Source organism: Thunnus albacares, chromosome 11 (genome assembly GCF_914725855.1).
Source record: "Thunnus albacares chromosome 11, fThuAlb1.1, whole genome shotgun sequence".
NCBI classification, from domain to species: Eukaryota; Metazoa; Chordata; class Actinopteri; order Scombriformes; family Scombridae; genus Thunnus; species Thunnus albacares.
In genome coordinates this window covers 11,829,402-11,851,031 of record NC_058116.1, presented here as the reverse complement: position 1 = coordinate 11,851,031, position 21,630 = coordinate 11,829,402, and the positions used below count along the sequence as shown (strand labels likewise).

Genomic DNA, 21,630 nt, shown 5'->3' with positions numbered 1-21,630 from the left:
ATATAAAATATGCCCATTGTCTATCTTATCAATAACAAAAGAGCTAAATACATGTATGATTATGGAAAAACTCATGCTTTATTCATCTTTCTTAAATGAACAATATACTTAGGCTACTTACATGATGTATCAACAATATATTCTAATTTTCACTACCTTCAGTAACACTGAACAGATGGGCTTGAACAGAAACATAAATATTGAACAGACAGGTATTTATTCTTAAGGCTTACGTTGTCGTCTTGTCGTTGCCCTCTTTAGTGTCCTGGCTTCTGAACTAAGGGGCTTCGCGCTGATGTAACATACAGATATGTGCCATGCAATCCTAAGGGCCTGTAATTTCTTAACTTTAACTCTTAAATGCTGCTGAATAGTCACTTTAGCCTCACTAATGTCTCAGAGGGATCGACTGATAAAAAACAAAACTCTTTCCTTGACACTTAAAAGGAAATTATCCTTTGAAAGCAAAATTGTGGTACTGTGGACATTTAGGATTCAAGACACACTGTCGACTGAGATTTATCCTGACAGGTACCAAGAACTAAATTAAAACATCGCCTTTACTTTAGTGAAAATTAATTTTTGAAACCAGCCCGAGGTGAAATAAAATGTGTTAAACATGCTTTCGATGAGAAGCTCACAACTCCATTACTTGACAGATCCACCTAACAATTATACCAACAGCATATCATCCACGATATTGAGGCATCCCGTTAGAGATCTTAGCATTGACTGTACATAAAAGAATCATCTTTTGCATTTATAAATTGAACATATTTATATTATTCTTCATATAGCTCTCTTTGTAAACTGTCCCAATAGATACAGTATGTACAGTAAAACTGCAACAGTTCTGTTGGTGCTGGTGTAGTGAGCACTCTGTCCCAAAGTTAGAGTAAGACATGGGAACTTTGCACAGTCACTCAGAGCTTCATATAACAAAACAAAGCCAACTAGGAAGAATCTTAAAAACACACAGCTTTCCCTCTCCAGTCTCTTTAGAGTACACACAGCCAGTGAACCTCCTCTCAGTGCTGTGTCCGTCTCCACAGGCAGCGCTCCTGGGGCAGACCAGAGGGGCGTCCAGGATGCTGAGAATCCAACAGGAGAGACAGAGGTGGATCTGGCAATGTCCATATAACGCCTCAGTCTCATGAGGACAGAAATGTGGCCAGTTCTTCTTCTCGTAGTTTGTACTCAGCTCCCTGAAAGGTGGTTTCCTGACAGTTTCGAGTGCTTCTGTTTTCTCTCTGAAGTCTACGATTTTCACTTTTTTTTTTGTACAAGTCTTAAAAAAAACTATGAAGTCACTGTAAAAGAAACAACGTTCTGGTTTTCCAGAGTTGGGGTTTGATTTAGAGAGTTTTACGTTTTGATCCTGTTACAATCGGTCGAGCGAATTCCACAAAATCATCTATAAGGACTGGCCATGCTCCTGAGAAATAAACACCAAGAAATCATTAGTATCACGGTGATTTAAATTCCATATTCACTGCATTAACCTGAAAGCAAATGGATCAATGCTGAATCAGAAGGAATTTTACAACTCACCTTCCTCATCGTAGTTTGACATGTCGTCTGCAATCATGTTACCAAAGTCCAACAATAGGTTCCACGTGTCTTTTGGGATGGATCGTTTATGGTGTTCCTGAAATAGACAAGTGCTGGTGAACATAAAAGTACAGTATATACATGATTTCACACATCTTGGTTTCAAATTTACTCATATCTATAACCGAGATGTGTTGACAGTTTTTGCCATAACACGACAGTTAATCACTGATGATGCCAGCATGTGTTCTGGAGGTCTGAGAATGTGCAGGTTTTCATTCCAAACAAACGCCACCTGGTTTCACTCACTGCCCCCCCAGAGAGGTGTTATGAAAGCCAGCACACCTTTTTCCATCCTTGGCACAAGTTCCACATCTCCGGGCCACATGGATTTCAATGAGGGATGCACCGTTACAACGTTTTGTCTTCTGATATAGATTCTAATACCTCAACTCATGATATGTGGGATTATGGAGTACCGATCCGATATCAGTGCTTTCTTTTTTCCCCCAAATTTAAAACCTGTACAGCTTACTGTGTGGAACTCATTGCCGTCATTTTATGGATCTGCCCGAAAAACCCAGCGACTCAGTGAATATAAAAGCAAAAACACAGAAATTTTCATACTGACATTGACAAAGAAACTTTGTGCTTAATGTGGATCGGTCACGTCATGGTGGATTCCCAGACAGTGTTGGTGTGATACCAATCTGACATATTTGATCGGTGCTTCCCTAATTTCACTTTTTTGACTCACCAAAAGGAATCTATTCCAAAGATCAAGGAACTTAAATCGTCCTGACAGAACCAGGTTCCAGTAGGCTACAGCCATCTCCAAGTCTGCAAAGACAAAAAAAAACACAACACATAAACCCCTTTCAGAAATGTCCCCCTTTACTTTAATCTCACTGCACTTTAACATGTTGGTCTCATGTCGGAATAAGCACCCTGGTCACTTTTACAAAAAAGTCAGGACAGCAATCTTACTGGGTCAGACATGTGCTGCAGCACAAGGTGACACATGCACAGTGAGAGGAGTGCACACGTCGCGTCCTTTTGCCTTCTAACATCATTGTAATAAATGAATTGGTTTAATAAACTAGGAAACACTGTGAAAGGCAATTTTAAGGTGTTAAGGAGATCAATCTTCTCATATCTGATCAATAGGAGAGTGGAAACGTCCTGTCATCCAATGATTGTTCATATCGGACTTATAAAACAGGCAGCAGAATTTGCTCTCCAATAACATTTAATGATGACATTGGCAGTGGTGTTAGTGGATTCACTGTGAGGAGCAGTGCCGAGTTCCTCATGCTCACGATGGTCGTCAATTAAGGCTTCAACAGCAAAAGAAGTTTTAAATCTATCAGTGATACCTTGCTTTTTAACTACATTTTTAACTCACTGTGCTCTCTTTCTCTCTGCACCCTCTTGTGCACCAGGTGCCAAATATCTCACAAGCATTTTCTCTCTCCGTAAATATCCTGTCACGGCTCAGTGAAGCCTTAATGAACATTAACTAAAAGTCACCAATGTCTGAATGACATAAAGACATCACTTTACCAACTTGATGAAGCCAGAAATGTTACGTATTTCATGTCTGAAAAGTGCTTTGCATTCAACTGTTTGCAATTTAGTGATATCATTCATCAAATTCATCTGACTGTCACTCTTCTTACCTAAACCCTTCTGTCCAGGATTTTTGGCAAAGTTAAAGGTGAACTGGTAGAAGTCCTTGAATTTCCCGCTATCTTTGAGCTCCTGCTCTAGTCTTGGCAAAAGGGCCTTCAGTTTCTCTGGGCTGTCGCACCTACAAAGAGAGACAATTTCAGAAAAAATGTAAACAAACAAACTCTAAATGATCACACACAGACACCTCGGACAGTTAGTACATGATAGTGTTGATGCTGATGATAAATAACCCTCAAAACACACTGCGGCTCCTCCATTGAGACATTCCACGAAGACACAGAATACTCAAGCTGTGGTTGAGAGGGTCTATAAATAGAAAACCTTCCCTCCCCGGGGCTGCACTAAGAGAACCACCATGCGAAGATACTTCAGGCACAGTGTTTATGTCCCACTTCTGAGTGTGTCTGTTGATGTCGACACTCACCCCAGCTCTGTCATTCCATCCAGAAACTCCTTCTTGGTGAACTCGCACTGTGTGGCGGCACGAAACTTCCACGCAACAACCAGCACGGTGATGCTGGCTGGATCCAGCGAGAGGTCATCACAAAACTGCTGGATCCCATCAATACCGATCTTATTCTCATCCTGAGGATCTATCAGAAGGGAAAAAAACACACTTTCTGCAAACAAGTGGTGTCTATAAGTTTTTAGGAATACAGTCCTTTTTGGAACAAATCTACCCCAGTACATATTTAAGTTACAGAGTAAAACACTTACCTTTGTAGCGATTGTAGAGCTGCTCTAGCTTTTTCCGGTCAACTGAAGTTTTCATGGATTCCTTACAGTAGAGTTCTGGGTTTTGAAAGTAGTTGTCGGTGGCCACTTCTAGTTTCCAGTCATTCTGTGTGAGGCAGTACACAGCTGTCTTCTCCCCAGCCTGTGTGAAGGACATGAACTGCCGTACCTTATCCCTCTGCGAAGACTTCAGCTTATGCTGCGCAAGTACAGGACAGGGGAAGTCAGGCACGGGTGTGACCAGACCAGAGAGTACAGACAACAACACGCAAACACAAAGCGAGACACAGAGAAGCACACACAGCGAGATACACACATCTACAGGCATTCAGGCAACGGAGAAGAGGACGAGAAAGACTGGGAGACACCCAGAGACACTCAGACACATGTTTCAAAAGGTTAGTCTGTCACACCGACAAACACACATCATAGGAGGTGAGCCAAGAAGCTGGCGTGGTGATTATGTCCTGTCCAAAGGCAACATGGGCTTTTCTGAAGGGGGATGTTGTGGATTCTCAAAGCACATGATGTACCCCGGAGGGCCCCTCAGATAACTACAGTCATAGATGTAACATGAGTAGGGAAATGGGATGCCAGCACCAGGACCTAGAGGTGCAGCAAGTCTGGAGTGTAACACAAGCACCCTGTCAGGAATAGTTGGCAATATTTAAAAAAAAATAATAAAAAATTGAATGACATAATATTGAATACCTCAGTAGTAATGTTTTATATTTTAGGGAATGGAAATTAATACTTTCATATGATTAGTTAACACAAACCTTTTTTTAAAAAATCAGTTTGAAGCAGAAGCAGTGTACATTTCACTCAGCAAGTATGTTCTGAATATTGTATCATTAAATTGGCTTTATTATAGTATCTGGTCTCTTAACACTATTATTGATATTAGAGCTGAAATGATTACTCAATAACCCAGTTGGTCATTTGCCAGAGAAGTCTGATAATCAACTGACTGTCCAAGTCATTTTTAAAGCAAACATGCAAACTGTCTACTAACTCCAGCTGCTCAAATGCTGATTTTCATGGTCTTGTATGATGGTAAACTGAATATCTTTGACTTTTTGACTGTTGGTTGCACAGACAAACAATTAGAAGACGTCGTCTTTAGCTCTGGGAAACTTCTGATATATTTAGATCAAAGATGAATCAAGTGAATAACCAGTAGATTAATGAGAATTAAACTAATCGTTAGTTATTATTATTCTGAAATAACCCCCTGCTCTGACTGCCCCTGCAGAGAAACCACCATGCCATCTCCTCACACCAGCTATCTGAGCACTTGCACTTCACTGAGCAGCAGCATTTCCTGAAACAGGAGACTATTAACTCTGTGAGTTCACCAACCTGCAAGAGACTTCAAAAACCGGTGCGATTACAACCACACGAAGTCAAACGTGTGCACTGGCTACGGTCCACACAGAGCAGATTATTGTGCGTCCAGATGGGTAACGTTAGGTTAGCATTGTCTACATACCACCAGCTAACGCTAGTAACTTCTGCTGGCTAACGATAGCTAAATTAGCCAGAATGTCTCACTGACATTAACAAAGGGGATAATATCACGGGAACAGACTGTCAGTATGGGTATAGGTGTGTCAGGATTTCACTCGGTGTCTGTCTTTGAGGTTCAACGGCTGACCTACTCACAGCCGAAGTTACCATACTGCCAAAAAGGGACATGTAACTAGCTAGCTAGCTGCTCTCAAAATATCAACTGACCTTCCCTGAAACAGCAGCGAACACCAGTAACTGATCGCTGCAAGCTTGCCAAAACGCGACACAGCACTAACTTTTAGTAATGCGACAATAGGCATAAATGTAAGCCGCCACGGCACCAAAACCAGTGCCTGGGTTTGTGTTTATTTTGGTTACCTACCATTTTCACACCCGCTGTTTGACCAGTTTGGTAGCCCGACTGCCGCTCATTGTGCGCCTGCGCGGAAGTAGTCGGCCAGAAAGATAAAGGTTTGCAGTTTGCAGTCGCTACTACTTTTCCCCCCACTTTTATGCCCTAAAATTAGTCATTGTGTATGTGTGTGAGAGAAAGCGACAGCAACGAAGTCTTACATGACTTTGTTATGACATGTAAACCACAGAAAATAGCTGTTAATAAACAGAACTGCAACCTTCACCTCTAAACACACAGTCTGATAAACACTCACATACTACTGCCAACACAATACACAGACACACACACACACGCGCGCGCTCGCACAAACCATTAAAACAGTGCATCTGTTGTAATTCGTCACTTCCCCACTACACGTCACACATTGTCATAATAGTAATAATAATAATAATAATAATAATAATAATAATAATAATAATAATAATAATAATAATAATAATATGAAGGTTGACATTACATTTCATTCATTTCGCTAATGCAATTTGTTTGGGAATGTGAACCACAACAGCACAATATTACACAATAAAGACTTGAAGAATTAAAGGAAAGGTTCACAGTTTTTCAAGTGTGTCTTCAAACAACAGTCAGGTGTCCATATAAACACTGAATCATTCCTCCTGTTCATACTGGCTATTAAAAGATCCCCTTCAAATGTGCTTTCAATGTAAGTGAAGGAGGCCAAAATTCACAGTGTGTCCACACAGTCACTTTAGGTAAAAATGCATTTAAAAGTTTATCTGAATCTTATATGAGACTTCAGCAGTCTGAGTTAGTCTTATCAAGTAGATATCTGCCACATTTACAGTCTTTTTAGCATAAAATTGCCTCTTTGTGTTTCCTCGGACAGTGTTTCCCTGTTGAGCTGCGGTGGAAGTAAAGTAACAAAAAGAAGGACTTTGGCACTAAAAAGACTGTAATGTTGAAATATATCTACTTGATTTGACTCATTCTAACAGCTGAAGCTTCACATTAGCTTCAGATAAACTTTTAAATACATCTTTGCAGAAGGAGGCTTGTGGATTTTGTCCCCCATCACTTGCATTGTAAGTGTGTTACGATGGCTGGTATGAACATCAGGAATGATTATGGCATGAAAAACTTATTTCATTTGGGCACCTGACTGTTGTTTTAAGACAAACTTGAAAAACTGTGAACTTGTCTTTTAAGTACCTAATCTTGAGATCCTGCCTTGAAGTGAGTCCCTGTGTCAAATCTTGTTTCTGTTATGATTGAATAATGCGTTCAATCAAATTACCACACAGGAAACCCAGGCTAGGCAGTATTCGAGCATAGAGTGCACACATTGCAGAAAGAGTGGCAAGAACAGGGGGTTAATAGGGGCCTAGCAGCTTGGGGCCCGAGGCAGGTTAATCTGGCCATGCTAAAAGCATGTTAAGCACTATAGTGCAAGTACTTAGAGGTCTTTTTTCTCTTTTAGAAATGAGTGGCAAATAAATGCTAGCATGGGGTGTTAAGGTGAAGTCTGAAAATGTGGGGTTTCAGCCTGCAGTGGTTGATGGGCTGTGACTCAGCTGGTGTGACGCCAGAATGTACTGTAAAAACTGTATTCACATTCAGCTCTGACATGCACAGAGACTAAGCACTTACACAATAACTATGGGTGCACCAGCTTATCACTCTGCAGTCTCTTATGCCTGTGAGCCATGTGGGCAATTTTTCCCTCACAGAGAAACCCACTCCCATCCTCCCACACATACCAGACAGCCAAGCAAGGGGATATAAAAACAGTGACAGTCAATAAATACACAATACACGCACTCAGGCTCGTCACAGACCGAATAGCCATGTGGAAGATAAAAAAGTCTAGACAAACAGATACTCTCTGCTTTCCCTTTCACATAAGACAAAGAGGAAAGACTTTCTATGCCATAAAAAATTACATGACATTCATACTATACTGTATAACCCAAAACTGACTAGAAATATATACATCTATAATTGAAGCAATTTTGTTAAATGGTAGCAAAGTGGGGGGCATCTGACATCCTGATTGAAACTCTACACATTGAAATTTGTTTGAGTGGCAGATCATCTGGGCACCATGAGCAGCAACGGAGTGATCACAACTCGGCCATTGAGATCGGTCGACACAGACAAATCTGCAGAGAAAAGGAACTTTTTCAGTTCTATCAACAAGAGCAATACTTTTTGCTACACTGCAGCCTGTATAAAGACATGAGCACCAAGTTCTTTACTAAAATATATCTCAAATACCAAGAATTTGAAACTGTCAGACCAAAACAAAATTCTGGTTCTTACCTTTGCCATTACAGTGTTTAACAGTGTTGTATCATATAGTATTATGTTAAACATGTTTTTATTTTTTGTTTTTTTTTATCAATTTGTTCAAGACAATTCTTTTCCTTATAAACTATATAAAAGAGTATATTAATAAATATATGCTATGAGATATAGTTATGTATTGTATAGTACAGTATTATGTATTTTGTGTTGTACTAGATGGCTTTTTAACCTTTAAATGTATTAAATCAAAGAAGTCTTTAATCACATTCTGTCTCTACTATTTTGTGAACTTTGGTTGATAATTAAGAATCTGAGTCCTCATATTATGCAATATGAGAAACAACATAGGAGCTCATCTTACAGTAAAAAATAAAGTATCAGAGTTAGCTGGACTGACAGGAGGGTGAGGGTCAGCTGAGTTTTATCTTGTGTAAAAATGAATCCACCCTTCAACAAGTGTGAATAGCACACACAGCACTGTTGCTGATAGAGTATCTGTGCATGTCAGCCTTCCTTTTTTTTTTGTTTTACAGTGAAAAAGGTCTGAATGGCAGTCTGAGTTGAATAGACTCACTTTAGGCTCGCTCACTCACAGGATGCAGCAGGTAAGTGATCTTTATAATGCTGTAGAGTAGAAACTGTCATTCATGTCAGTTGTGAAACACATTCATGGGCTCTACTTTGAATGTAACAATATGCTGTGTTGTTGGATTGCATTGGCTTGAACTGAGTCTTTATATCAATGATGGTAGACTGAATATTAGAAACACCCCCCATAACACAATACCATTCATCAGCGCCACAAACTACAGCTTCCCTTTTTTTTTTACATGATTACATGAAAACCCATAATTATAGTAGAATTTATTGCAGATAGTTGTGTTAGACTCCACTAGTTTAGCTAAGTGTACCCAGTAAACTGGCAACTGAGTGTGTATACAACTACTAAAACTGGGTATTCAATACATTATCATGATAGAAGGAGGTTGATTTTTGATTGGTATGTTTGTAGGAATGTTTCTCCATAGTTTTTCTTGAAGCTTTGGGTATGACTGAGGACCAGAGAAGATCAGTGGAAGACGTGGGTGTCAACATCTGAACTGATAGGGACAGTGAATTTGATGTGATAAAAAGTGACAATCGTTTACATGGATAGTCACAAATGCCCCCACCTGTGTCACACGATTCTGTATTAAAATACATAAACGATTATCAGATAATTTGGTGGTTACTGATTTAAGCTCAGCTGAAGATGCAGGTCTTCTGCTTTGACTCATCAGTGTGACTTGGAGTTGGACATTGGAGATTTAGGAGAGAAGTGGTGTGGAGCAGCATTTGAACATGGAGGCTTAAATGCATCATTTAGCTTGATTTAGGGATCTGAGACATTGTTAGGTGATGAGTGTTTGGTGTAGAAAGCTTCACAGATGCTATTGTACATATCAGGGGTAAGAGGGTATTGCTTTGTGCTCTCTTCACCTTTGACCCTGACCCTTCAGACCGACTGCTATGTATCTGTTCTGTATCTAGATCCAGCTGAGATGGACTGCAGTTCACACACGACATTAGAAGTGTCTCAAATGCATCTGAACTATCTGCATGTGTTTGAAGTTTGCAATCCATTAGATTTAATCTGTAGTAAACTGTGACAGAGAAAAATTACACATTCACACTTGGCTGCACATTTTAGAAAATTAAAGGTTATGAGTCCCAATTTTCTTCAGCGCAACCCCAACACCCCTAAGAATTGTTTGACTACAGGCAACAATTGAAGTGTGCAAGTTTATGCTCTTCTTTTTATTTTTATTAATTATTTATTCATTCAACTGATTTATGTTTTCTGTAAATGTTATCATCCAACTCGATGGTTTAAGGAGAACTACAATCATCCTTCAAAACCAAAAAAAAAAGGGTGTAGTTATAGTAGGTAAACTCTTGAGGCCATTACACTTATTATTCCCAGAACAATACTGTATAATAATGGTGGCCTTTTAGTACTTTTATCCTCCTCATTATCTGGCAGAGCTGGTTTTGTCATGTTACACTCACATTCCAAAACTAACAAAGCAGTGCTTTAATGCAGTCAGGCAGCGTTCACATATATCCCTGACCACCTCCCAAATGTAGCTGAGTGCTGAAGTGATTAGATTCTAATATAACCAACACTTACCTGCAGTCAGAACTGTCTTGAATTGCGTTGAATTGGGTTGTGGGCATAAACTACTTTGACTGCTTTGCTTTTATCTCATCGATGCTGTCCAATCACTAGGGTTAGGTAGAGGACACATGAGAGAGGAAACTGTGTCGACAAGGTTAAGGTTGGGGCACTGTGCATTAAACAAAACACTGAAAATAGTAGAGAAACACCAGACAGGCTTGTGTGAGGGATATCAACAAGAGGAGTCCGGCGAGCATGTAGTTCTGAGTTATAGGGTGTATGGAACACAGAGAGAGATGATGAGGAATAATCTGAGGGATAGGGTGCAGGAAAAAAGAGCACAGGTCAGGGTACTGTTAGCTTTCTTTATGGATACAGTTTTTTTTTTTTTATGATGGATAAGCAGGGATAGGGTGCTAGGGTGGTTGACATTGATAGAGATTTTTATAGTAGGACTGGGTTGTAAAACATGGAGGATAAAATGTAGTTTAGGGTGTGTGTGTGTGTGTGTGTGGTCCAGGTATTCCTCACGTTGTGGGAATGTAAATCTGTTTACTTGACTTGACTTGCCTCCCTTAAGGGAACGGAAAGCAAGTCTCCTTAAAGTAAAATAAATCATTTTAGGGTGAAGAATTGGTTTAAAGTTAGGGCTAGTTTAGGGTTATGTTAAGGTCAGGTTAGGGTTAGGCATGTGGTGGTTATGGTTAGGGTTAGGATAAGTCTCAAGGAAATGAATGTAAGTCAATGTGATGTCCTCTGAAGTGATGGAAACACGACTGTGTGTGTGAAGCGTTATTTTTTTAAGATTTAGATTTAGGTTGCAAGCCTATTATCTGATCCACACTCCGGAGCAGAAGGTTGCGGTAATGCGCCAATAAAATGGATGCTAATCGCTGTAACGCAAGAAGAAGAGGAAGAAGAAGAAGATGCTGTCCAATCAGATGCCGCTAAAGCGAGACACCGCCAAGATCAGATTGTGAGACGCGCTGCTGCAGAGAGGCTAGCAGAGAGTGGATAGAAAAGGCTAACACACAACTTGCTAACTTGTGAAGTGCACCGGTAAGCTGCATTTATCAAGTCGCGATTCGCTTATATTTGCAGCCTCAAAACAGTTATTGACGTTGGATATGAGTTTTTACACATTACCGTGTTAAAAGGAGGGCTTGAAAATTATTTAACTAGTTAATAGACACAGCGCTAACCACGTTAAAACTGCAGCTAGGTTAACTCTGACAGTGTTGTCGGTGACAGCTGTGGATTTAGCTTGTCCGCTAGCTACGAGCTAGCGTGACGCCACTTGGCTAACAAAGCGCCGGTGGTCCCGGCTTTTCAACCGTAACCGCGAGTTAGCTCGTTGCTAAAATAACCAGTAACGTTACGCATTGCTAAACTATTAGTGCTAACACTAGTACTAGTCTTCACTGTGCACTATGTTAAGGTTACATTAGCTTCAGACAAGTCGTTAACTTACCCTTGTGTTGCAAAATATTGGTTAGTCTAACTCAGCGGTTAGCGGCTGACATTAACGGTTATCAGCTTGATTGGAATGTAACGGTATGTTTTTCAGAGCGTAACGTTACATCAACGTCCGTGTCCTGAAACGTCGTAAAAACCAACGTACGTTATGTGCAAAGGTGAACAACCACACCTGAAACGCAACGTTAAATGGCCTAAATTAGTCCTACGCGATATATTTTATACAAAAAGAGATTAGCGTTAGGCTAGTTAGCTAGTTAAGTGCTGTAATACGTTATAATAAATAAGGTTTTATGAGTCCCTGAATGTAACTTTTGCAACAAAACAAAAACACTGTTATGTGTGCTGTTGGTTGGTGCGGAGGTGACAAGTGTTTGACAACGAAGTCAATAAACCACAATGAATCAACAACAACGAGTAAACTCAGAAGTTGTGGCGAATTATTTGGGACTGTGAATTTTAAATATATCGCTGCCCTTTCAGTCTTAATGAATTCATTCTCTTGTTACTAATTGATTAACTTATTTGCTTTATTTTTTTTTAAAATAAGTCAGTCACTATGTGTTCGTTTTTTGAATCGAAAATGAGCATTTTGTACACAGCCTCCGTACTCGACCAACAGGCACAATCCTCCCATATCTTACTGTAAAACGCCAACAGACAGAAACTGAAAGGAAAACAAACTCAATAGTTCAATACTCAACATCAGTAAATTATTTATCGCTGAAATTAACTACAAAATAGTTGAAAAGTAGTTCGACATTGCTTAGTTTGTTTCCTGTTTGGTATGGATTTAGACCTCCTCTTCCTCCATTCTCAAATGCCAACAACAACAGCCGTCGAAGAAGCAGCACAGTGCACTCGTAAGTGCACATAATCTCTATATTAACTTATCCTACCGTGCGAAATGCACACACGTCTCTCAAATGTAAATTCTCAGTCAACTTTGGCTGGAAATCTACAATACGGAACAAATAATCGCTTAATTTTTCTCTTGAATCCTTTTCAAAACGTGCATTAGCGAACTAGCTTGCTAACGCTCAGTAAGCCTGAATCTAACTGTTGGTGCTAACAGTTAGCTAGCTGCATTCAACAAAAGATTGTTCATTGCTATCGTCGTATGAAATGGATGCTGTTACTGTCGAATGCAGCATGTATATCGGTAACCATACGGTACTATTACTTTGTCACATTAATAGTTTTGCGTGGGTTTGATAAAGTTAGCATGTTTGCGTGACCTGTAGCAGAAGTTCGACAATGCCTCTCCTCCGGACGTGCTCGGTACCTGAAGTAGGCCTTGTGCACACTTAGCGTAGTAAAAGTTGTGTGCACCAAGGGATGCGTTAATATGGTTTTTTGCATCCACAGTGTATTCAGAGATGCCCCTCAAAGGCTCACAAGTAGGAGATTGATCGTTCTAGATACATTTTGCGTCAATTTTGACCTGTAAGAAGAGTACCCGGCAAGTCAAGCTAACGTTTGTGATGCAGCTTTGTACAGTGTGCTTGTCATCAGTTTAGATGGGCCTCACTTAAGACAGAAGTTTAGATCAATTTCACACCAGAAACTGTGTCAAAGATACTTAAGCTCAGGAAATAATGTGGAGAAAAAGGTTTTAGTTCAAACTGAACTTGCTACTGTCACTGTTTAATCATTTGCCACCTTTCTGTGTTTCAGGGTCTGAATAGTGACAAATAGAAGAAAATTTTCTTTTTAAACTGAAGCTCAACTTCCCCGGTCCTTTGGGATCATGGCTAAAGATGTAAGTAACTATATACAGGACTTTTACTGGAAAATGATAGTGTAGTTTGTGTGCCACCTTGCTGGCACGTAGCTGACTTAAGATGATGGCATGTCTCTTAAGTTGTCAAAGTGTGTTTTAAATCTTCTTTGTAGCTTCATTTTTTTTCTTCTGTACTCTTATTGTTTAAGTTTAAATGGCCTCAGGTAATGTCTTTAATGTTGTCATTTTGTTCTTGTCCTCCATAGGCTGGTCTGATTGAAACAAATGGAGAGCTGAAGGTTTTCATCGATCAGAATCTGAGCCCCAGTAAAGGTATAAGTCATTAGTAAATACCTTTATACTGCATAGTATTTTGTTTATTTTACATACAGGCTACTTTAATTGATATCCAGTCACACAGAGGAATGTTTGTTCAGGTGTAGGCCTATATGTTGGAAGGTGGACAATAGGGGGCAATGGAGATTCAATCAAGAGCTCTACTCATTACTGGTCTCATGTCTTCTATCAGGTGTCCTGTCTTTGGTTACTGTCCAGCCTACAGCTGCCCCTGTGGCCAAACAGCTACTACCCAAAACCCTTGGGCCATCCAATGTGAACGTTGCTGCACACATGCATGTGCCACACATGGTGAGTGATGGTCCAAGCCACTGCCACATTGTATCGTCTTATATTGTCTGACTTTTGTGCTTTTTCAACCACACTTGTCTGACAGCTTAGAACCTCTCAAATATAAAAAAATCAGCTCTCTTAATTGTCAGTGACCCGCAGATGCATTTGTGCTTGCTGGGTTTCTCTGCTGTGTCTTACTGTTGTGTAAGCCCCTCCATTATCATTGTGAGGTGACCGGGCGGAGGGTAGGTGGAGGCAGTTGATCCTAAGCTTATCAACTCTACAGTCAGCAGGATTACACCCATCATCCCATTATATACATGGAATGTATACATAACGGGAATCAGCTTAGATATCACCTTAGTGAAGCAATTGATTATGTATCTCCTAGATGCATCACATTATCACTACAGATGCAAATTTCAAGCTTTTTCCTTCATTGATAATCGTCTACGTCAATGACCAAAAACTGATTATTCAATAAAAATTTCTAACATGCAATACAGGTTCTTCCTCCATGAAAACTTTTTTTAAACAATTGTCATTGGCTATTTTTGCAGCACAATCCAAATATGTTGGCCAGTATTTGAGAAATTAATAATTAGAATAAAAAGCAAATTAGTTGAATCATAAATTAAATTACATAATTGTGTCTCTAAACTTTGCTTCCTCAGCTCCTCCTGTCATTATTCAACAAATGGTCAAACAAATTCAAAAGACTAAACAGTAATTCTACCTGTGTGTAACAACAAAATAGGCTTTAGCTTACAACAAAAAAGTTTGGTGTCAAAGGGAACAACTTGTCTGTCTGTTCTGGGCTTCAGGAAGACAAGAGGCAACAGCACACAACCTTACATTAACAGGTTTTGCAGCGGAGAGGGTCAAAAACACAAATTCTTTGGTGTGCACATCATCAATGACCTTCCCTTAACACCACCAGAGCTCAGCAGAGGATGCACTTCCTGAGAAGACTAAAGCGAGCTAGCCCCAGTCCTTACTTTCCATCTAGATGTCATCTTATTTTTTAAAGTAAAACCTAATGTATTTTTTAGAAAAAGTAAACCTTCATCATTTTGTAATGTCGACAGTCTCTCAAAATGAGTGCCAGTGCAGAATATTATTTTCTTTCTCCTCTCATGCTCTGTCTTTTAAAGGTGATTGGAACACCTCAGAGGCCTACGGTATCCAATACCATATTGGTAAACAGTCCACATACACCCAGTTCCCAGTTCCTCACTCAGAGTCAACCATCCGATGCCTCTCCTTGGTCATCAGGGTAAGTCCGCAAAAAGCTCCAAAATTTACATGCTTGGAATATTATTGTGGAGTGTTTCTGTCATATGTCACAATTGATGTAATTTCATGTAAAACATGAAAGTAGTTATACCATTGTAGTTGATATGAAAATTTGATTGATGTTAAGGAGGTGTGCTCTGTTTGTAGAAAGCGTGGTAAGAAAGGAGAAAAGAATGGGAAGGGCTTGAGGCATTTCTCCATGAAAGTGTGTGAGAAAGTGCAGAAGAAAGGCGTAACCACCTACAATGAAGTGGCAGATGAACTGGTCGCAGAATTCAGCTCTACAGACAACCACATGTCACCCAATGACTCAGTGAGTGCTGCAGCTACATGACATTTTCTCAGAATGATGCAAACCTAAACAACACCTAACGGAAATGTTTGAAAAAGTTGCATATATAATGCTAGATTTTACAATTATCTTTTAACAACCTAGACATTTTTGATAATAATTTCAATTTTCAATTTCAGCACGTGTATGACCAGAAGAACATTCGGCGGCGTGTGTACGATGCACTTAATGTGCTCATGGCCATGAACATTATCTCTAAAGAGAAGAAAGAAATCAAGTGGATCGGCCTGCCCACCAACTCAGCACAGGAGTGCCAAAACCTAGAGGTACAAACACAGTGAAGATTGTTGAAACATTCGTTTGCATTGCCTTTGTTATCACTGTTAATCATTATTCCTTTATATCATTTGTAGGTGGAGAGACAAAGGCGGCTGGAGAGGATTAAGCAGAAACAGTCACAGCTTCAGGAACTCATACTACAGGTGGGAATGAGTTGAGTGATTTTATATTTGTGTTTTAGGGGGGTTACAGTGCAGCTGTGGAGTCTATGCATGTAGCCTCCCTAAATATGTTGTAAGTTCTGCTGGATTTGATGTGCACCGCCTCTAAAAAGTGACTGTGCATACATGCCAAGAGTAGTTGTTGCTTTTTATCATAGTGAGTCAAAGAATGTAAACACCATTACTTTGGCTACTAATGACTGCATGACAATTCTTCAGCAAGACAAGGTGACCCTCCTGTTGTAATCCATATCACAAAGAAAATGGAGTAATGCAAACATGATTGCTTAGTTTATATAATTGCACAATACAGTTGGATAAAGCACAACACATCCGGTTATTGTCATGCTGGTGCTACATCATCCAACAGATGAAATTCTACCTAACCCTAACCCTAACCCTAACTCTAAAACCAATTCCCACACTGGACTTATCTATAGTGGTACTGCAGTAACACCTGACAGAAGCATAAATCCAGCTTAAGTGTCACTAATGAATGTCGCAGAGAGTAGCTGAAATAATTTTGCAATATTGAGTGTGTTATCAATCCAAAATGAACATTTATGTACTTTGATCAAAGTTTTCATCTTTCTTTTGATTTTATCTTACAGCAAATAGCTTTTAAGAACCTTGTTCAGCGGAACAGACAGACAGAGCAGCAGGCAAACAGACCTCCACCTCCCAACTCCATCATCCACCTTCCCTTCATTATTGTCAACACCAGCAAGAAAACTGTCATCGACTGCAGTATCTCCAATGACAAGTATGTGATTGGCCTAGCCTTCAGTTTCAGCTCTTTAAGCAAAAAGTTGTAAAACTACCGTCAAGTATTTTGTTGGTCTTAAGAGAGATAATTAGAAAAAATTAAGAGAGAAAGAATGCTGCCGTGAGCACTTGTGAAATGACCGAACAATGTTATCTTTCTATGTTGTAGGTACAATAATCTCACTGACCATTCTCCTCCACAGCTAGGTGTGAATTCAAGGATTACAGGCACATTAGCCATTTGGGTTAGCAGCCACAGGCATATGACAAAGTTGTATGGACTAAATTAAATTTGTTTAGAATATTGCATTATTTGCTGGTAAAATTTTCCAGTCCTTAGCAAGTAATCAAAAAGTAATTTGGAAATCTTGCAGACTAAGTTAGTAAGGGTGAACGGGTTAAAGACAGAGATGCAGTTTTTTGACAAGATGTTCAGTATGTAGCTGTTTAGCAGCTGACTTTGAAGACCCAGACCTTGTGAACGGGTTAAAAATATGTCATGTTCTCATACAAAGTTAACCTCTGTTGGTAATGAAAGTTTAAAATCATACATATTAAAAAAACACTAGAAAAAAAAGAAATTTATACATCTTTGGTGATTTTTATTATGACATGCTCATAATTGAGCTGGTCACCTGGCACTTTTAATAAAAAAAACATGAACAGCCCACTGACATGCAATTAATGCCATTTCCTTCTCCTAGCACATGTTCCATTTATGAAAACAGATGTTAAGAGAAGGGTATTAAGAAGCATTGTGTGCTACTCATGGGATTGTGGTGCATGACTTGAATGCATCTTGTGGAAGCAATCAGTCCTGAAGGAAGTAAAGTTTTGCTACAGTGATACACTGTGGATGTGGAAGGGATGTCTGAGACTTCAGACACTTAGTCATCTGCTATATTGGTACTCAAAGTTGCAGTCTCAGCTGTATTAGATTCTGTGCAACCATTTAGTTTGCTATTATTATTGCATGACTTTGATTGTATACACAGACATGGATTAAAACCAGGAGCAGTCCCGTTAGCATGAGTGAGAACATTTAAACTGTCATAGAGTAATATACAACAAAAACATAGTGGCCTTGCTGAACATTAATTATTGCAGCAAGAAATGAAAGCATAAACATTCAGTATCAGTCAGGCTCTAATGCACTATGATTAGTGAGAAGTTAAAGAATCCATTGTTTCCTCTGAAACTTGATTATTTAAAAAGATGCTGTTCTTGTGATATTTTGAGTGGTTTCAGAGTAACTCATAAAGTTTGTAGTTCATTTCCTTCTCAGCCAACTGAAGAGGGATCACATCCCTCAAAGTCTATTGATTTCAAAATGGAGCATTTGGGGTCAAATACAATTATTCTTTCATTCTTCTCCTAATCTTTCTTGGTGTCTTCCGGTGGTTTGTAATAGACTTTGCAGTACATGTCTCGGTGTTAGTACTCAAGATTGATGGCAGCAGTCAGCACTGTAAGCACTGATGATGCTTACAGGATGGCTGTGAGATTATAACTCTGTTGTTAAGTGCTTTCCATTAAAACACGTTGAATGTATTCACTGCATTCGACAGAATCCAACATTTGGTTCTTTAGTATTTGCAGCGTAAACTCATTCAGAACAGCTTGAACCACTTAAAAGTGAGATTGGGAAATTCAGATTTTGTTCTGTTAGATCACTGATAATTCACCCTTTTTATATTTCCTGTTCTTTCTGTCATTCGCAGGTTCGAGTATTTGTTCAATTTTGACAGCATGTTTGAGATCCATGATGACATCGAGGTTCTGAAACGTATGGGCATGGCTTGTGGTTTGGAGGTGGGAAAGTGTTCTCCAGAGGATCTGAAGGTTGCACGTAGCCTGGTGCCCAAAGCCCTGGAGCCCTACGTTATAGGTGAGAGTCGCAGCCCTTAGTTTACCTGGAGCTCATATTCAGACATTTACATAAATATGTCAGTCTGAATCTAAACAGTTGCTTTCTCACCTGGAAAAAAATATAAAAACTCAATGAAGTGACATAATAATGGTCCTAGATTACAACAGTTAGCCTTCAAAATCTCTACCATTGCTGCCAGTTGCTCAGGGCAGAGCTACGTCTTCACTCTCACATGTTAGACTGAGGGCAGACTGGATGCTACAGTGACTCTATCGCTTTTCGAGGTACAAAGTGGTATTATGAGACAGGACGGGTCGGGCTTATTCTTACATATAGCACGTTTTTAAGAATGTACAATCTTTTAAGTTGAGTGCTGGCTGTTTAGATTTAATTTCAACTGTCTCTGGCTGACTCTCATAACACTGGTAGCTCCGTACAGTCTGTAACATGATGGTCAACTGCTTTGTGATTACCCACTGGGCACAACACAAAGCCCTGAGTCTTTTTCTATGGGACATGAGCAAATTGCTTGGCATTGTGGGATCTCAGACGATACAGGACTCACCAGGGACGTGAAAAAAGGGGGATTGAAAATTCAAAAACTTAAACTTCTTGCAAACAAAGTAGGCTCCTTCTTCTGCTGCTCCACAGTACAGTGATTTGCCAAAAAATGATAGAGAGCGAGAGTACTTTATTAATCCCAAAAGGATATTACAGTGTTACAGCAGCTACTTCACAGATATCATAAAGACAATAAAGTCATCAGTGGTGTGACTTCAATACAAATACAATTAATCGATAAACTATACAAAAAGTTCACTTCCCATTCACTTGAATGAGAAAGTGTGTCCAAACTTTAGACCGGTGCTGCTTACAATAGCTCAGAAGACTGGCTCAAATATAAGAAATGATGCAGTGATGGGTCAGGAAGTTGAGTCATTACCTGCTGTGGATGTCTGTGGAAGTTGTTTTTTTGCATTTTTTGGATTCCTCATTTGAATGTGCCATGCCTCAACGATTATAGACAAACAAAAACAAAGTGCTTTTTGGCATGGAGTCACAAATAGTTGAAGAATGTCATAGGTTGTTTATTAACACATTGTTTGCCAATGAGCAAGTTACTCACTAGCTTCACACACCCACGCTGATGAGCTAGAAGTGCTGCAGGTGATGCTGCGTAATTTGTTGGCTGCGAGTGAGTTTTCACCATAACAGTAGTGTGACTGCATAAGAGAGCGACAAATGCAGAAATCACAGGCCAGAATTTCTCTTTTTCTAGAGATGGCAAAGGGTCCCATCAGTAATGTCTACATCACTGGAGGATCCTCTGCTAATGGAGCCCGTTACCCTGCAAGCAGGTGAGAAGCCTTCCCTTCTATCTATCTATCATCATCATCATGTCGTCGTCCACAACTTCTTTTCTGAACGATAAAATTCACCCTTCCTCTCCTCCTGTAGTGATGGTTGCACCGACGGCACCATGGCCTCCAGCTCTAATGACTCTCACTACAGTGGGTCTCGCGTGGAGACTCCAGTGTCTTACATGGGGGATGAGGATGATGAGGACGAGTACGACGAGAACGACGATGAAGATTAGCCTGTCTACGCCTCGCCACTCCAACAAGCACAGTCCTTCAAACCACCTTTCACCGTGGGAATTTAGTCCCCCTTCTGTGTGTGCTACTTCAACCTTTTTCCCCTGTTTCCCATGCCTGTATTTCTGTCTGGCTTTTCTCAGGGGTGTAGATGAATATTGAGAGAATTGGGGTGTTATCCCCAGTTTTTTTTTTTTTTCTGCTCCTGAATCACGTGCACCTGCACCGCAGCTCTGGGGGAGGTGTCGTCCAAGGGAACTGTAGTCTGTGGCCTGACCTCAAAGCTGAAGTCTTTGTATGTCTAATTCACTTTTCAATAAGCCATCCCACTAAAAAAAACTCTATAAAACCTACTGCTGTTGGAGAATGTATAATGTACTTGTTTGAATAGTTATTCCTATTATTTTGCAATTACATATGGCAGACATGATGATGATGATGATGATCAAATGTTCCAAGGTGGCCAAAGTGTCTGCTTGAACATGCTGTGTTTGTACACCACCATGAATTCTGAATGGCTTAATACAGTTGCCATGGCATCCTAGGATGGGGCTCCATCACATGTGTTGATACTTTTTGTTTTGTGTTCTGGGCAATAATTTTAAATAGTTTATCCCTCATTATGTTGGGCTGGCTTCCTTCTGTTCTGTAGGCAGCTGCTTTCCTGATCTTGTTTGCTAGGTTTTTTTTTTGTTTTTTTTGTATTCTGGAGTTGAGGAATTCTTGATCACCGCCCTGTAACGCCTTGGTAGTGTTTACAAAAAAAAAAATGGCACCAGCAAGGTAAAGACTTTCATAACCCAGGCTCCTGATAGGTAAATAAGCTTTGTTAATTACGTATATGACTCCTATTGACGATTGTAGCTTATAGTATCCTTTAGAGGCCAGTGGTAAAGATACTAGACCTTCAAAAATTGATGTAACAAATGTGTGGTTGTATAGGTCTTTGTGTATTCCCTTCAAAGATCTCCCTTTTAAAACTGAGCAACACATGTACTGACTCTTCCAAATACCTTTTCTGTAATCTAATATAAGTTTTCAAATTAAATATAGATTGTTTTAAAAGTTTGGATCTATAGTTTATGTGAGTTTGTTGCTGAAACAAGAGGGTCACCTATCAAACACAATCAATAGTTCACATATTTCAAATCTGAG

The 21,630-nt window shown here is 39.7% G+C and overlaps 2 protein-coding genes across 7 annotated transcripts; one reads left to right on the top strand and one right to left on the bottom strand.

The window, feature by feature from the left end:
• Positions 1-56: 56 nt before the first annotated feature.
• dcun1d2a (DCN1, defective in cullin neddylation 1, domain containing 2a) lies at positions 57-11,898 on the bottom strand. Of its 5 annotated transcripts, XM_044364860.1 has the most exons (8): positions 11,800-11,894; positions 10,341-10,435; positions 3,961-4,177; positions 3,668-3,836; positions 3,231-3,361; positions 2,309-2,391; positions 1,552-1,648; positions 57-1,435 (listed from the first exon to the last, which is right to left on the bottom strand). In XM_044364860.1, exons 3-8 carry the CDS (start codon positions 4,133-4,135, stop codon positions 1,356-1,358), a joined length of 735 nt encoding a protein of 244 aa, XP_044220795.1. In that variant the 5' UTR covers positions 4,136-4,177; positions 10,341-10,435; positions 11,800-11,894; the 3' UTR covers positions 57-1,355. The 5 variants fall into 5 exon arrangements, with proteins under 5 accessions (XP_044220795.1, XP_044220794.1, XP_044220797.1 ...); XM_044364859.1 differs by lacking the exon at positions 10,341-10,435 and having other exon boundaries at positions 11,800-11,898; XM_044364862.1 differs by lacking the exons at positions 10,341-10,435; positions 11,800-11,894 and adding an exon at positions 5,873-5,999.
• tfdp1a (transcription factor Dp-1, a) lies at positions 11,227-21,545 on the top strand. 2 transcript variants are annotated; one of them, XM_044364855.1, is made up of 12 exons: positions 11,227-11,387; positions 13,482-13,566; positions 13,794-13,860; positions 14,057-14,175; positions 15,312-15,433; positions 15,601-15,766; positions 15,925-16,071; positions 16,159-16,227; positions 16,857-17,008; positions 18,732-18,898; positions 20,160-20,238; positions 20,339-21,545. In XM_044364855.1, exons 2-12 carry the CDS (start codon positions 13,555-13,557, stop codon positions 20,475-20,477), a joined length of 1,239 nt encoding a protein of 412 aa, XP_044220790.1. In that variant the 5' UTR covers positions 11,227-11,387; positions 13,482-13,554; the 3' UTR covers positions 20,478-21,545. The 2 variants fall into 2 exon arrangements, with proteins under 2 accessions (XP_044220790.1, XP_044220792.1); XM_044364857.1 differs by lacking the exon at positions 11,227-11,387 and adding an exon at positions 12,563-12,667.
• Positions 21,546-21,630: the final 85 nt, after the last annotated feature.

Excerpts from the sequence above, each read along its gene's own strand:
- dcun1d2a (XM_044364858.1), bottom strand. The coding sequence starts at position 4,306 with ATGCCTGTAGATGTGTGTATCTCGCTGTGTGTGCTTCTCTGTGTCTCG. Across the intron at positions 1,649-2,308 it reads TTTGGAATAGATTCCTTTTG|GAACACCATAAACGATCCAT; the intron begins GTGAGTCAAAAA and ends TGTCTATTTCAG. Across the intron at positions 1,436-1,551 it reads GTCAAACTACGATGAGGAAG|GAGCATGGCCAGTCCTTATA; the intron begins GTGAGTTGTAAA and ends TTTATTTCTCAG.
- tfdp1a (XM_044364855.1), top strand. Across the intron at positions 13,861-14,056 it reads GAATCTGAGCCCCAGTAAAG|GTGTCCTGTCTTTGGTTACT; the intron begins GTATAAGTCATT and ends GTCTTCTATCAG. Across the intron at positions 17,009-18,731 it reads TGCAGTATCTCCAATGACAA|GTTCGAGTATTTGTTCAATT; the intron begins GTATGTGATTGG and ends TGTCATTCGCAG.